This window comes from Carcharodon carcharias, chromosome 5 (assembly GCF_017639515.1).
Source record: "Carcharodon carcharias isolate sCarCar2 chromosome 5, sCarCar2.pri, whole genome shotgun sequence".
Taxonomy (NCBI): domain Eukaryota; kingdom Metazoa; phylum Chordata; class Chondrichthyes; order Lamniformes; family Lamnidae; genus Carcharodon; species Carcharodon carcharias.
Genome location: NC_054471.1, coordinates 127,386,386 through 127,400,979, shown reverse-complemented (window position 1 = coordinate 127,400,979; position 14,594 = coordinate 127,386,386). Strand labels below are relative to the sequence as shown.

The following is a 14,594-nucleotide window of genomic DNA, read 5'->3' as shown; positions in this document are numbered from 1 at the left end:
GGGATCGCTCCCTCCGGGACACCCTGGTCCACTCCTCCATCATCCCCTACTCCTCAACCCCCCCCTATGGCACCACCCCATGCCCACACAAAAGATGCAACACCTGCCCCTTCACTTCCTCTCTCCTCACCGTCCAGGGGCCCAAACACTCCTTTCAAGTGAAGCAGCATTTCACTTGCATTTCCCCCAACTTAGTCTACTGCATTCATTGCTCCCAATGTGGTCTCCTCTACATTGGAGAGACCAAACGTAAACTGGGCGACCGCTTTGCAGAACACCTGCGCTCTGTCTGCAAGAATGACCCAGACCTCCCTGTCACTTGCCATTTTAACACTCCACCCTGCTCTCTTGCCCACATGTCTGTCCTTGACTTGCTGCATTGTTCCAGTGAAGCCCAACGCAAACTGGAGGAACAACACCTCATCTTCCGACTAGGCACTTTACAGCCTTCCAGACTGAATATTGAATTCAACAACTTTAGGTCTTGAGCTCCCTCCTCCAACTCTACCCCCTTTCTGTTACCCCCTTCCTTTTGTTTTTTTCCAGTAAATTATATAGATTTTTCTTTTCCCACCTATTTCCATTATTTTTAAATATTTTTAAATCTTTTATGCTCTCCCCACCCCAACTAGAGCTATACCTTGAGTGCCCTACCATCCATTCTTAATTAGCACATTCGTTTAGATAATATCACCAACTTTAACACCTATGTGTTCTTTTGTTCTGTTTTTGGTGACATCTTTTGATGATCTGCTTCTATCACTGCTTGTTTGTCTCTACAACCACACCAACCCCCTCCACTTCTCTCTCTCTCTCTCCGCCCCCCTCCCCCCCACACACACACCTTAAAACAGCTTATATTTCAACTCTTTCTTGGACTCGAACTCAAGTTCTGTCAAAAGGTCATGAGGACTCGAAATGTCAACTCTTTTCTTCTCCACCGATGCTGCCAGACCTGCTGAGTTTTTCCAGGTAATTCTGTTTTTGTTTTGTACCAAATATGTATCGATGGAGAGACCAGTAGCAGAGTAACTGGAGATTCCCAGATTGATAGTATGAGGAAGATACTTTGCAGCATGAGGAGGGGTGATAAAGGTGTACTGATCTGCATAATTTATTTGATTCGGGGGCGTCGTTCACAAGCATGAAATCAAGCTTGTGACCTGAAACATCTTCACACAGCTAGCATGCAAAACAATCTTTTCCACAGCATCTTTTATTTCAGTGAAACTGAAGCAGAATTCTTTTGTGGGCTGTGCAAATACCTTGCACTGTTACATAAAAATGTTGAAAGTCATGAATTATGACTACAGAAACTTAGCTCTAATTATCCAACCTCAGCAGACCGGGCCAGTGCATTAGCCATGTGGCAATTTTTATGGGTTAGATGAAAATGAGAAATGGAGCTCACCCAAAGAATGTGCAATTCTGAATGTGAATATGAACATAATTAATTTAATTACCATATTGGAATGGTGCTTGTGGTAGCCACAATGAAACTTCTCTTTGACTGTTTTCTCACCACTTTGAAATATATTGCACTGAAAAGCAGGTATGGGCTGACAAACCTGGTTTCATCTTATTGAGGATCCATAAAATTAATGTTCATAAATACAAAGCATAGTGCGACACACCTTTATAAAAATAATTGTGGTTGTTAGGATGTTGAGTCGATCTGGAGAAATTAATGGTGAGAAGGGATAGACTGCAGCTCTGTTGGAAACATCCTAACTATAAACCCATGTTATACTAAAAGTAGCATTAGAGAATCATGCAGCACAGAAGGATCCATCATGACTGTGCCAATTAGTTCCAGTTACTTGCTCTTTCCCTATAATCCTGCATATTTTTGCTTCTCAACTATATATCCAGCTCCCTTGTGAAAGTTATTACTTAATCTGCATCCACCACCCTTTCAGGCTGCATAAAACTGATCTACTCATTTCCCCTCTAGTCCTTTTGTCAATGATTTTATATTTCTGTTTCCCAACTCCCTGCCAATAGAAAGAGTTTATCTGTGAAAAATACCCTCAGAATTTTGAACACCTCTGTTAAATCCCACATTAACCTTTACTGATCTAAAGAGAAACATTCCAGGTTCTTGAGTCTCTCCTTATCTTAAACCCTTCATTGCTGGTACCATTCTAATGGAATCTTCTCAGCAATCTCTCCAAGGCTTTGCCATCTTCCTGAAATGTGGTGCCCAGAATTAGACACAATACTCCAGCCGTGAAGTAATCATTATTTATTTGGCCATGTGATGCTTATAAAGTCTATGTTCTGTATATACATAGTAACAGAAAAGATTAACAAATTTCATTTCAATCTAACAATCATTGATCAATGTGCAAATCATCAGAAAAATTAACTGAAAAATCATACAAATCCTTGCTTTGTATAGACTAGTAGTTCTATTCATTTAGAATTTATGTAAAAGAACAAACCCTAAACCCATCAAAACATTGTTACAAAAACCAAGAATAAAATCTGCACATAGGCCATTCACTTGTCACTTTGGGCTGTACCATTGAAAGAATACAGGTTTGATAACTTGACCAAACGTAAGAGCTTGATCAATATTATCAATGTGCATTGAGGAGCTAGGAACAGTGCTGATGGAAAACTATTTGTTTTCTATTTATAAACAACTTGCTGGGCTGTGCAGATTAGTGAAACCAAACAATGTTATTAGAGAGGGAACATCTGCATTTGAAACGAAGCAAACTTTGAAGGTTTGCAAAAACACAATTCAAACACACTTTATCTAGAAATGTGCCACCTCAACAGTTAAGACTGCATAAAAAATGCAACCAAGATTCGGCCACATGATGGAAATTAATTGAAGGAAGTTTAAGAAAGTTGGACAATGTCAGGATGGACTCTCACTCCACGGGCAGCTGTTACCAAAAAGCTCAGCGAGGAATGCATTCTGCCAATGTCAAAGCATTAATTGAACGGATTCTGGACTTCGCTCAGGAGGAACTCCTGTCTCAGAGAGCTATCGGCCAATCTGATTGGCCAATCTGCTCTGTAGTTCCAGCAGCACTACCTGGAATGGTGGCTACTGCTGGGACTACAGACAGTCCTAACAGTCTAAGGGCTGGTTGGATTTTACAGTGTGCTATTGCCCCTGGCTGACTGAATGTTAATAGACTGAGGCCCCTCAGGGGCAGCCGGTCCCACCTCAGAGACCCACAGGCCAATGAGAGGCCAGCAGCTCTCTAGTAATAGCAATGACACTGGGAGTGGTAGTCACTGCCAGTACTGTGCTCAGAGGTTGAGGAGGCATTCAGCACTGGATTGCAATTTTGTAAATGTTTGGGGGTCTCGCTGGGCCACAGAGAGGGACAGTGGGCCAGGTTTGACAGGTCATGGTTACAGGAGCCTGGAAGGATCAACACCTTGGGAGTGGCTCTCCAATGGGCCCAAACAGCCCATTAAGAAAAGAGCCCTCTGCCCACCACCAGCCTGGGCAGGGAAACCTGTGAGTTGGGTGTTTGGTGTGGGCCTCGCTCACAGCTGGTTAAATCCAAGTAGCAGCAGAATGAGATCCATAACTGGGTAATTGGTGGGGAAGCTACCACCCCCACACCATCACCCCCACTCCCCCTCCACCAACTCCCCAATCCCCCTCCACGTCTCTGGTAAAATAGTAGTGGGGGAAGGTGTGGATGAGTACGTGGTAAGTAGTTGGGGGTGGAGTCGGAGGTTGATGGACAGTCGAGGATTGGGGAGGGTAGCCGGGTGTTCAGTGGGGCTCAGTGGGCAGTGTGGGGTGGGGGGGCTAGTTGGATTGTCGGGAGGTTTGAGGGTGCGTGTAGCCAGATGGTCGGGGGGGTCCAGGAGGTAGTTGTGGGGCGCAGGTATATTCAGGGAATGCGATGAGCAGTCAGGCAGGTCACTGGGACTAATCGAAGGTCAGCAGGTGTAGTAGGGGGTTCAGCGGTATAGTTATCCAGGAGTCAGAACTGGTTTTAATGCTTATAATTTTTCTAGGGTAACATTTCTGCTAAGAAAGTAGGAACCATCTGAAGTCTCCAATTTCAAATCAGAGTTTCGGAGGGTTCCAGGCACATGGTAATTACCCAACAAAATTTGAAACTTCCCAGGCAACCCCCTTGCAATCCTTACATGGAGACTTCCAAGGGGACCCCCAGCATTTTTTCTGGGCTGCATCTGAGAAGAAAAGGTCTGGGCCTTTATTTAAGTTCCCAGAATCCCATCTACACATATTAAGACATGCAACTCCTTTTTGTATAGTTTTACAACCACACTCCAAATCTCCTTAGAAACACACTGTTGTGTGCTAGGTGTTAAGCAGTACTATTTCATAAAATAATTAATGATCAAATGGAGCTGATTGCTGAAAAAGGAGACATGCTATCTAAGCTTTTCATCTTACACTCATCAGGATAGCTCACAAGAGGTTACCAAATTGTAACAGGGGAACAACAATTTATACTGCATGAGAGGAGAGTGTTGATTGGTTGGCAAGTGGACTCTGGTTGATGGAGACATTGCCATGGAGAATACAGCATGGAGCAGCTAGCTACCCAGCTTTGTTCAATTTCAAACCAGGCAAGTCAACTTGAGACTTACGCATGCCAGAAGCCACATATATTCACATACATTGCACACTTTGCACCTTTTCCACCTAAACAAAAATTTTGGGAACAGTTATTCCGTGGTTAATTTCCCAGAGCAATGCCTTGACCAATCATATTTAGTCTGCCCAGTTTGAATTTGAACAAAACTGGGCAGCTAACTGTTGCTGAATAGCCTTAAAAGCCAGGAGATAAGGTAGCAGAGAACACATTAGATTAAATCCTGACTTTGCCTGATAATTTTAAGCAAGTGATAATGTGCTAACAGCTTGTTTTACAACCCTCCTGATTTTTATTTTCATTGGCTTCAAAACCAAACTCTTACTGGACTGAATAAAGTGTTTTGTGTTCCTTGCTTTAATCTAGTACTGCTGCATTTTGTCATAACCACCATACAAGCTTCACTGAGATACTGTGGAGATCACTGGTCAAAACTGATATATAATGATGCTGCATTACTGAAAGATCAACTGCTTGTAATTACTCACAAAACACCTTCAAGGTGAAGCAGCAATTCACTTGTACTTATTCAAATTATTAAATATAGTACATTGCAGGTTCCTCTACATTGGGAGACCAAATGCAGATTGGGTGATTGCTTTGTGGAACACCTCCTTTCAGTCCACAAGTGTGACACTAAGCTTCTGGCCACCTGTCATTTTAATTCTCCACCCCACTTCTACACTGATTTTTCTTTTCAAGACTTCCTACACTGTTCTAATGAAGTTGAATGGAGGTTTGAGGAGCAGTACTTCATCACTCGATAAGGCACTTTACAACCTTCTTGATTCCAACTCTTGTGGACATACATTTCCTATATTCCCACCCCATATAGGCAGTTTTCCCACAACTCCATCTCCCTCCCTTCCTTCTGGAAATCAAAGTGGATTATCGAGCACAGCAGTGATGGAGAAATTAGACCTGCTACGAGTTAGGATATAAGCAACGGAGTTTTGGATGAGTTCAAGTTTATGGAGGGTAGAAAATGGAAAGCCAGGCAGGAGATCATTTTGGTTAGTCAGGCCTAGAGGTAAGAAAGACATGGATGGGGGTTTCAGCTTCAGATAAACTGATGCATGGTGGGGGTGGGCAATATTATGGAGATGGGAATAGTTTGTCTTGGTGATACCATATAAAAGAGAAAGACTTGTGTAAGGTTTCATTGGACTATACTATAAGTCCTCGTTTAATGTCACCCCAATTAACGTTGTTTTGCTTGAACATTGGTAAGTTAATGGGGCCTGTAATGTTGTTGAGAGTCACGAGATTCGCTTAAAGTCATTTTCCACGAAACCCAATTGGTGCCATTTTGGAGCAGCTTCTCCCCCCTCCATGATCTTCAACTTGCAGACTCTCCCCACTCCCTGAGTTGTCCCCTGTCCCCTCTCCACTCCCTGTGTTGTGACCTCTCCCTCCCCAACCTCAGAGTTGTGGCCTCCTCTCCTCCCTGATCCACCCTCTTTTGAACCTTCCATTCCCTAACTTACCCTCTCGCTGCTTTCCTCTCCTGGACCTGCATTCCCGTTTGAAGATCCAAATCTGATCCAAAGCCGGAGTTCCAATGTTGTGAAAGTGCAAGTCCCAGTGGTGCAGAAGTGCCAAGCTAGGATTGCTACAATTCATGTTCTCTTTCAAATGCTCCTGCCTCACTGCTCTTCCTGGAGCCCTCACTGGCAGGAGCATTTAACAAGTAACATGGATCGTAGCAGCACCATCACAGCACTCCTACACCATTGGGACTCATCATACTTCCACACATCAGAGTAACTTTGGATCAGATCTGGATCTTCCAACAGGAACATTGGTCCAGGTGAGGGAAGCAGCAAGAGGGTGAATCAGGGAGTGGGAGGTTCAACAGAGGGTGGGTCGAGGATGGGGAGAAGGCTACAACTCAGAGGTCAATGAGATAGTGAGGCCACAATCTGAGGTTGGGGAAGGAGAGGATCAGCAGTAACTAGAAGGACCAGAGAGTGGGAGGCTCGGGAAGCAAGATCCGCAGTGAGCAGGAGATACTGTAAGAAGAAAGCTACATTTTTAAACTTATTTTATTTTAAAAGTTATTTTATTTATTAATGTAGGAATTTACCAATGTAAAATATTTCAATTTAGAGGGTACAACGTTTTAATATTTGTCCCTTTCTGATACGGAATGTCCTGCAGAATCTAACTAGGCTTTTAATATTGATTCCTATGAGAACCAATATTTCACTTAAAGTTGTTTCACTTAAAGCTGTGATTTTCAGGAATGCAACCAAGTGAGGACTTACTGTAAATGGCAGTATCAGCAGTATTCTGTTTTTAAAAATGTATGACCCTCAATACTTTTCTAAATTATGAACAGATGCCTTAATTGTTACAAAATATTAAATAATAATGTTGAAATTATATGTTTTTGTTCCAATATGCATTCTTTCTTACCTTTTGTAGTTGCTGGAGTTGATTTTGCTTTTTTCAGCTTTCCTGGTTCTATAGATAATATAAGAATATACATTAGTAATTATGAACTGATTATATTATTCATGTGCAATCTCCAGAAATGACAATTCTTAATTAAAGTGCAATATAAATGTAAAACCTCAGTAGCAATTTTGTCATAAAATCATACGAACATGCGAACTAGGGATAAGAGTAGGCCACTCAGCCCTTCAAACCTGCTCTGCCATTCAATAAGATCAGACCTGACCTGATTGTAACCTCCTGCTTACCCCCAATAACTTTACACCCTGTTGTTAATCAAGGCCAAAATTTTCCGTTTGGCAGGTGGGCGGAGCAGGCGTGGGCCCAATCAGCGCCCGTTGTTGGTACTGCGCTGCCATTTTGCATGGGCAGGCCAATTAAGGCCCGCCCAGCGCATTTCCAACTCCCGTGGATAGCGGGAGTGTGCGGGCTGCGGCGGGCATACACAGACCGCCGGGTCCGATGGCGACCCAGCAGCCTGTTTAAAAGAAGGCCTGGCAGCCTCCTGTAGGCTGCTCACAATGGCCACGTCGAGATCAAACTGCAGGGAGTCTGATGAGCAGTGCACTCTGGAGGGAAGGGCAGAGGAGCAGGGCAGGCTGCAGGGTCTGCCACAGGAGCAGGGCAGGCTGCAGGGTCTGCCTCAGGAGCAGGGCAGAGTGCAGGGTCTGCCACAGGGGCAGTGCAGACTGCAGGGTCTGCCACAGGGGCAGTGCAGGCTGCAGGGACTGTCACAGGAGCAGGGCAGGCTGCAGGGTCTGCCACAGGAGCAGTGCAGGCTGCAGGGACTGCCACAGGAGCAGGGCAGGCTGCAGGGTCTGCAACAGGGGCAGGGCAGGCTGCAGAGTCTGCCCCAGGAGCAGAGCAGGCTGCAGGGTTGGCCAGCAGGGGGCCAATGTGCCCTTCGCTTTTCTGATGATTGCCTTGCTGCCCTCCTTGAGGAGATGGCAGCACAGAAGGAAGTGTTGGTCCCCCAGAATGGGAGAAGGAGGCCCCTCCTACATGGCCAAACATGCCTGGGAGGAGGTGGCTGAGGTGCTGAGCTCCCGTGATGTGGTCCGGCACACCTGGATCCAGTGTCATAAGCGCTACCACGATTCTTTGTGCTCTGGAAGGGTGAATACCATGCTGGCATTAGGCACTTAACCCAGCAGGTAGCCTTAGCCTTTGAGGGTGCCCCCGCCCGCCACCCCCCCCAACCACCCCCAAGTCTTACTGTCGTGACTGCATTGAATCATGTTGGGCACTTCTTGTACGCTGGGTAGGCAAGCAGATAGTGCCCATGCTTACATCAGCCTGAGTGGTTCATGAGGAAATGGGTTATCCCCCACACCATGTGTTGCTCTTAATCGCACATGACTAATCTGGGGCCAACCAGCAGGAGATGCAGCTAGGTGCATACTCAGGACTCCAACACATGTCCTATTCATGGTGATGAGATGGTGGAAGGGGAGCCTCAAGGTCTCATGGCCAAGAGCCATCTGCTGCCCTCAACACTGCACATAGTTGCGCCTCCATGCTATGGGAGCAAAGACCACGTGATTGCTAAAGTGATGTACGCAGAATGTGTCCAAGGTGACTGTTGGGGCGTGGTTGGGAGCAGGCGTTCTATCTTTGTGTGACTGATCAGCAGTAGCGGGGAGAGGAGGCACTGGAGGCCTGATGTGGGCCACTGAGGTTGGGGTGCGGTGTGCGTATGCAAAGTCCATGTGTGATTAGCCTCTGTGAATGGTCTTCTCTGCTTTTCAGGAGAAAAATGCTCACAATGCCTGTGAGCATTCGCGGACCGGAGGCGGCCAGTTGCTGATTTTAAGCTGATTTGAGCAAGAGGCCCTGGAGCTTGAAAGGCGCCATGCACCCAAGTCAACTGGTGTCAGTGAGGCTGGGGTGGAACGACCAGGTATTTGAGGTCCACAGAGACATCCGCTCTGTCTTCCCACCATCCATAGCACTGATGATTGTTTGAATCATTATTGTTGCAACATTGCTCATTCACAGACTGATAGAGTCAGGGGTATGGGTCATAGACAAAAGTCCCTCGACCCTTCCAAGATGCGCATGTCAAGCACCTTCCAAAGTCGCCTTATCCCATTTCTGACCACTATCCCCATGGCCTTGTATGCCATGGCATCGCAACTGCACATCCAAATACTTATTACATGTTAGGAGGGTTTCTGCATCCACCACCCTTTCAGGCAGTGCATCCCACATTACTGTGTGAAAAAGTTCATCACCTCACCTGTCAACCTCATGCCCCTTACCTTAAATCAATGCTACCAGGTTACTCATCCCTCCGCCAAGGGGAAAAGTTCCTTTCTGTCAACCCTATCTATGCCCCTCTTAATGTTATAAACCTCAATAATGTCACCCCTCAATCTCCTCTGCCCCAGAAGAAATATCCCCAGTCAATGCTATGTCTCCTCATAAGTCAAACTCTCCAGCCCAGCCAGCATCCTGGTCTCACCTTTGCACTCTCTCCACTCAAATCACATCCCTCCTGTGAAGCGCATATCACAACTGCATGCAGAACTATAGCTGTGGCCTAGGCAGCGTTTTCTGCACTTGTAACATTACCTCCCTGTTCCTATATTCTATTCCCTGGCTAATAAAGGCAAGTACGACATTTATCTTCTTAAATACCTTATGTACCTGTCCTGCTACCTTAACAGGCCTGTCAACCAGCCCAGCAAAGTCCCTCTGATCCTCCTTACTTTCCACGGCCCTACCATTTCTCCTGTATTCCCCTACCTTGTTTCTCCTGCCCAAGTGCGTCACCTCACACTTATCCATGTAACATTCCATTTGACATTCCTTAGGCCATCTGACCAGCCCATCTGTATCCACCTGTAATGTTGGGATCTCCTCTCCATAGGTTCTGGAAGGTTGAGCGCATAATGAGCCAGGGGGAAAGGGATGAAGTGTGTCACTGTGTGCACGCTAACTGATCCACTGTCCTTGTTGTTAATCTCAGCACCATCAGAGCCTGTCCACCAGGAGCAATTCCAGATGCCTCCTCTCACACCTGAGGGCCCTCAACTGTCACCTGCATCACACCATTTCTGTGAGGCAGGCACCAGTGCATATACTAGCACATCGGTGGGAATTGAAACATTGGCTGGTGTCCCGGGGCACAGTGGACAGGGCACTTCAAAATTGCTGGAGAAGCTGGCAGAGACAGAGTGCCCATGACGCCAGCAGGTGGAGGATAGCAGGGGACCAGGCACATGCTCAGTCAGTGCCTGTTGATGTGCCTCTGGAGTCTTCGCGACATAGCAGCTGCAGGAAATGCAGCCAGGTGTGCGGGAGCATCTGGGAGTGTTGCTTGAGATATGCTTCGCTTAGTGTCAGTGGTGGAGGAGTCCACCCGGAACATCAGTGATGCAATGAGCCTCATGGCAGAGCGTCATGCTTCCTCCATGGAGAGAGTGGCAATTCTCGTGCAGAGGGGCTTCCAGGAGAACAAGCAGATTCTCCTGAGGTTACACATGGACCTGCAAGCCCTCACAGCACCAGTGGCCACAACTGGTCATTGCCAATGTAGGAGATAGTGTGGGCTTCAAGCTTCCCAGCTTGTTGCCCATCCATCGACAGTGAGCAGGGAGATCCGGGATGACCTGACTTCGGCGGAGCAGCTGCCTGTCGTCTCTGTGGGCTCCTCTCATGGTGCTCCAGATGAGGGCAACAGCTGTTCCACCCCTCTCCCAGTGACCATTTCACTGGGTGAGGCTGCAACAACTGGGGAGATGCCAGCTGTGGACTTGGCAGATCCCTTCCAAGCGGGGCCAGCACAGGCTCCATGGGACAGAGGACGGCTGCCAAGGTCATTGAGGCCAACAGGATAGCAGAATGAACAGGCTGTCTCAGATGCCTCTCCGAGCGATGGGGCAGCACCAAGATGTAGCACCTAGCACCCATAAACATAAGCATAAGGCACCTTAGGCACACCATGGGTTTCTCACTGGTGCTTTTGTGTTGGCCCGAGATTAGGGGATTATTATTTGTTTATGCTTGAAAACCGCTTTGGTTCGATTTTGTGTGACCTTATGATGGTGAAAATTAAAACTATATGTGTTACCATGGCTGAAGGTGGCTCCTTTGTTCTGCATGTCATACATGTCATGAGTGTTTGAGTGGACGTTGAGGTTTATGTCCAAAGCCCTTAGTTGCAGCTGATGAAGTGGCAGATGTAACACTTAAGTGCCGAGTATGGAAGTGCCAGGCAAGGCTGGTCCTCCTGATCCATTTGTGTGGAGCTAGCTGAAGGTTTGTTGGATTAAAGTCTCCCGGGTGTCCCTGCCTCCTTGGTGTAGTCCCGGGTCAGCGTTTAACCCCTCATCATTCCCCTGAGCTTCCTCATCCTCAGAGTCAGTGCTGGATTCATTATGTGCAACCACAGACACTTTGTCAATGTCTTCATCGTCCACCGCGTCCCCCCTTTCCAGCGCAAGGTTGTGGAGAGCACAGCATGCTACCAGTATCAGAGAGTCGAGATCTGGGGGTACTGGAGTGCACCCCCTGAGTGGTCCAGGGATTGGAAGTGCACCTTGAGAAGACTGATGGTTCTCACCAATGCAGCCTTTGTGGAGGCGTGGCTCCCATTGTACCACTGCTCAGCTTCTGTTCTTGGATGGCGGAGAGGCACCATGAGCCACCTTCTGAGTAGATAGTCATTGTCACCCAGCAGCCAACCATCGAGCTGAGCCAGAACACTGAAGAGTCCTGACACCTGGGAGTGTCTGAGGATATAGGCATCGTGGGAGCTGCCTGGGCACCTTGCACAGACTTGTAGAGTCAGCATCCTGTGGTCACACACTATCTGCACATTCATGGAATGGAAGCCTTTCCTGTTGACGAAGGCACCGGGCTCACCTGCCGGCGCCTTGATGGCCACATGTGTACAGTCTATTGCACCCTGGACACAGGGGAAGCCAGCAATGGCCACGAAGCCTCTGACTCACTGTGTCTGGCTTGCCCGGTCCCAACGGAAATGGATGAAGGTCAATGCCCGTCTGAACAGAAGGTCTGTAACCTGCTTGATACAAGTGTGGACAGCTGATTGGGAGACACCGCAAAGATCGCCCACCGAGCCCTGGAAGGAGCCAGAGGCATAGAAGTGGAAGGCAACTGTGACCTTCAGAGCCACAGGCATTGGGTGTCCACCCACACAGGAGAGATCTCAGAGCCAATCACCTGACAGATGTGGTGTACTGTCTCCCTTGACAGTCAGAGACTCCTTCAGCACTGCACCTCAGTCATATTGAGGAAGCTGCTTCACCGCCTGTATACCCTGGCAGCAGGATAGTAGCGTCTTCTGCGGCCCCTTCCATCTTGGACAACCTCTTGGCCCTGCGCCCCCTATGCCTATGCCAGGCCTCCCAAAGGTGGCTCCCCTGGGGGCTGATTGTCCATTCCTGGCCTCCTCCTTATTCTAGCCCTCCCTTCCTCCTCAGAAGTACTGCCTCCAGTCAGAACCCATACCCAGGCTAACGGGAGGCCTCCAGAAAGCTGAAGGCCCGATAAAGATTACTGACTGCAGAGTGCTGACCTTAAGGTTAAAAGTACACAGAAAGCTGCTGGAATTCATTCTGAACTGCTACAGATCATAAAGGCAAGTTTAAAAAACTTTCTGCAATAAATACTCACAGAGCAGATTGACAACCCCATTGAGCCCTATTATCCTACCCGTAAATGAGTTTTATTAAAAATTCTCTTACCCGCTTGCCCGTTTCGCCCATGCGCCAACTTGAAGATCACACAGGCGCCTGAAAATTGGAGTTGATTGCCGATTTAAGGGCCTCAACTAACCCATTAATTAATGGCGGGCGCGCGTCGAACTTCATCGCGCATGCACCCAGCGAAATATCACTGGTGCACGATGACGGTGAGATGCTCGCCCCACATCACTGCGCATCATTTTACGTGCTGACGTGCCAGCCCCCCCCGCCTCACCCCGCAAGTCAAGCAGAAAATTCTGCCCTAAGAGTCAAACCAGCTCTGCCTTAAAAATATTCGGGCTCTGCTTCCACTGCCTTTTGAGGAAGACAGTTCCAAAGACTCACAACACTCGGAGAGAAAAAAAGTTCTCCTCATCTCTGTCTTAAATGAGCGAACATTATTTTTAAACCGTGACCACTAGTTCTAGATGCTCCCAAAAGAGGAAATATCCTCTCCACATCCACTCTGTCAAGGCCCCTCAGGATGTTAAAGGTTTTGATCAAGTCGCCTCTTACTCTTTTAAGCTCCAGTGGATACAAGCCTAACCTGTCCAACCTTTCCTCAAAAGACAACCGACCCTTTCCTAGTATTAGCCTAGTAAATCTTCTCTGAACTGCTTCTAATACTTTCTTAAATAAGAAAACCAACACTATACACAGCACTTCAGATGTGGTCTCACCAATGCTTTGTACAACTGAAGCATAACCTCCGTACTTTGGTAATCACTTCCCCTTGCAAAAAACGATAACATTCCATTAGCTTTCCTAATTACTTGCTGTATCTTCATACCAGCCTTTTGGATTCACGTACTAGGACTCCCAGATCCCTCTGAATCTCAGAGTTCTGCAATCTCTCACCATTCAGATAATATGCTTCTTTTTTTATCCTTCCTGCCAAAATGGACAATTTTACATTTGCCCATATTATACTCCATTTGCCAGGTCTTTACCCACTCGCTTAACCTATGTCACTTTTTAGCTTCCTTATGTCCTCCTCACAGTTTACTTTCCTACCTATCTTTATGTCATCAGCAAAATTAGCAACCATACCATCTATCCTTTCATCCAAGTCATTTATATAAATTGTAAAAAGTTGAGCCCCCAGCACTGGTCCCTGTTGCATACAACTCGTTACATCCCACCAACCAAAGAAAGACCAATTTATAATTACCCTCTATTTCCTGTTAGCTGGCCAATCTTCTATCCATGCGAATACATTATCCCCTACACCATAAACTTTTATTTTCCACAATATTCTTTGATGTGACACCTCATCAAAAGTCTTCTGGAAATCTAAGTACAGTACATCCACCAGTTCCCCTTTATCCACAGCACATGCAACTCCTTCAAAGAACTCCAGTAAATTGGTTAAACATAATTTCCTTTTCACAACAACATGTTGCCTCTACCTGACTGCCTTAAACTTTTCTAAGTGTCCTGCTATAACATAATTAATAATAGCTTCTAACATTTTCCCTATGACAGATATTAAGCTAACTGGCCTGTAGTTTCCTGCTTTCTGTCTTTCTCTCTTTTTGAATAAAGGAGTTACTTTGCTATTTTCCAATATAATGGAACCTTCCCTGAATCTACGGAATTTTGGAAAATTAAAACCAACACATCAGCCTGAATTTTTCAGTCAATAGGCGGGCTTGGTGGGGGCAGGCAGGAGGATTCGTGGAGCCTACCGCTTCCCGCAATCAGCTCCGTGCCGCCATTTTACACCGGTTAAGGCCCACCCAGCCTAAGACATGTGTGGTAACACTCAACGCTACCTGTGCGGGCAGGGGGAGGAGGAAGAGTTGGGGCCAGCCAGCGC

The 14,594-nt window shown here is 46.8% G+C and overlaps 1 protein-coding gene across 1 annotated transcript in view; it reads right to left on the bottom strand.

The window, feature by feature from the left end:
* LOC121277758 (histone H1-like) overlaps positions 1–14,594 on the bottom strand; it is a 145,240-nt gene that overhangs the window by 92,219 nt on the left and 38,427 nt on the right. Inside the window, exon 7 of the mRNA XM_041187397.1 lies at positions 7,023–7,070. Within this exon, the coding sequence (XP_041043331.1) occupies positions 7,023–7,070 (48 nt within the window). The remainder of the gene's footprint in view (positions 1–7,022; positions 7,071–14,594) is intronic.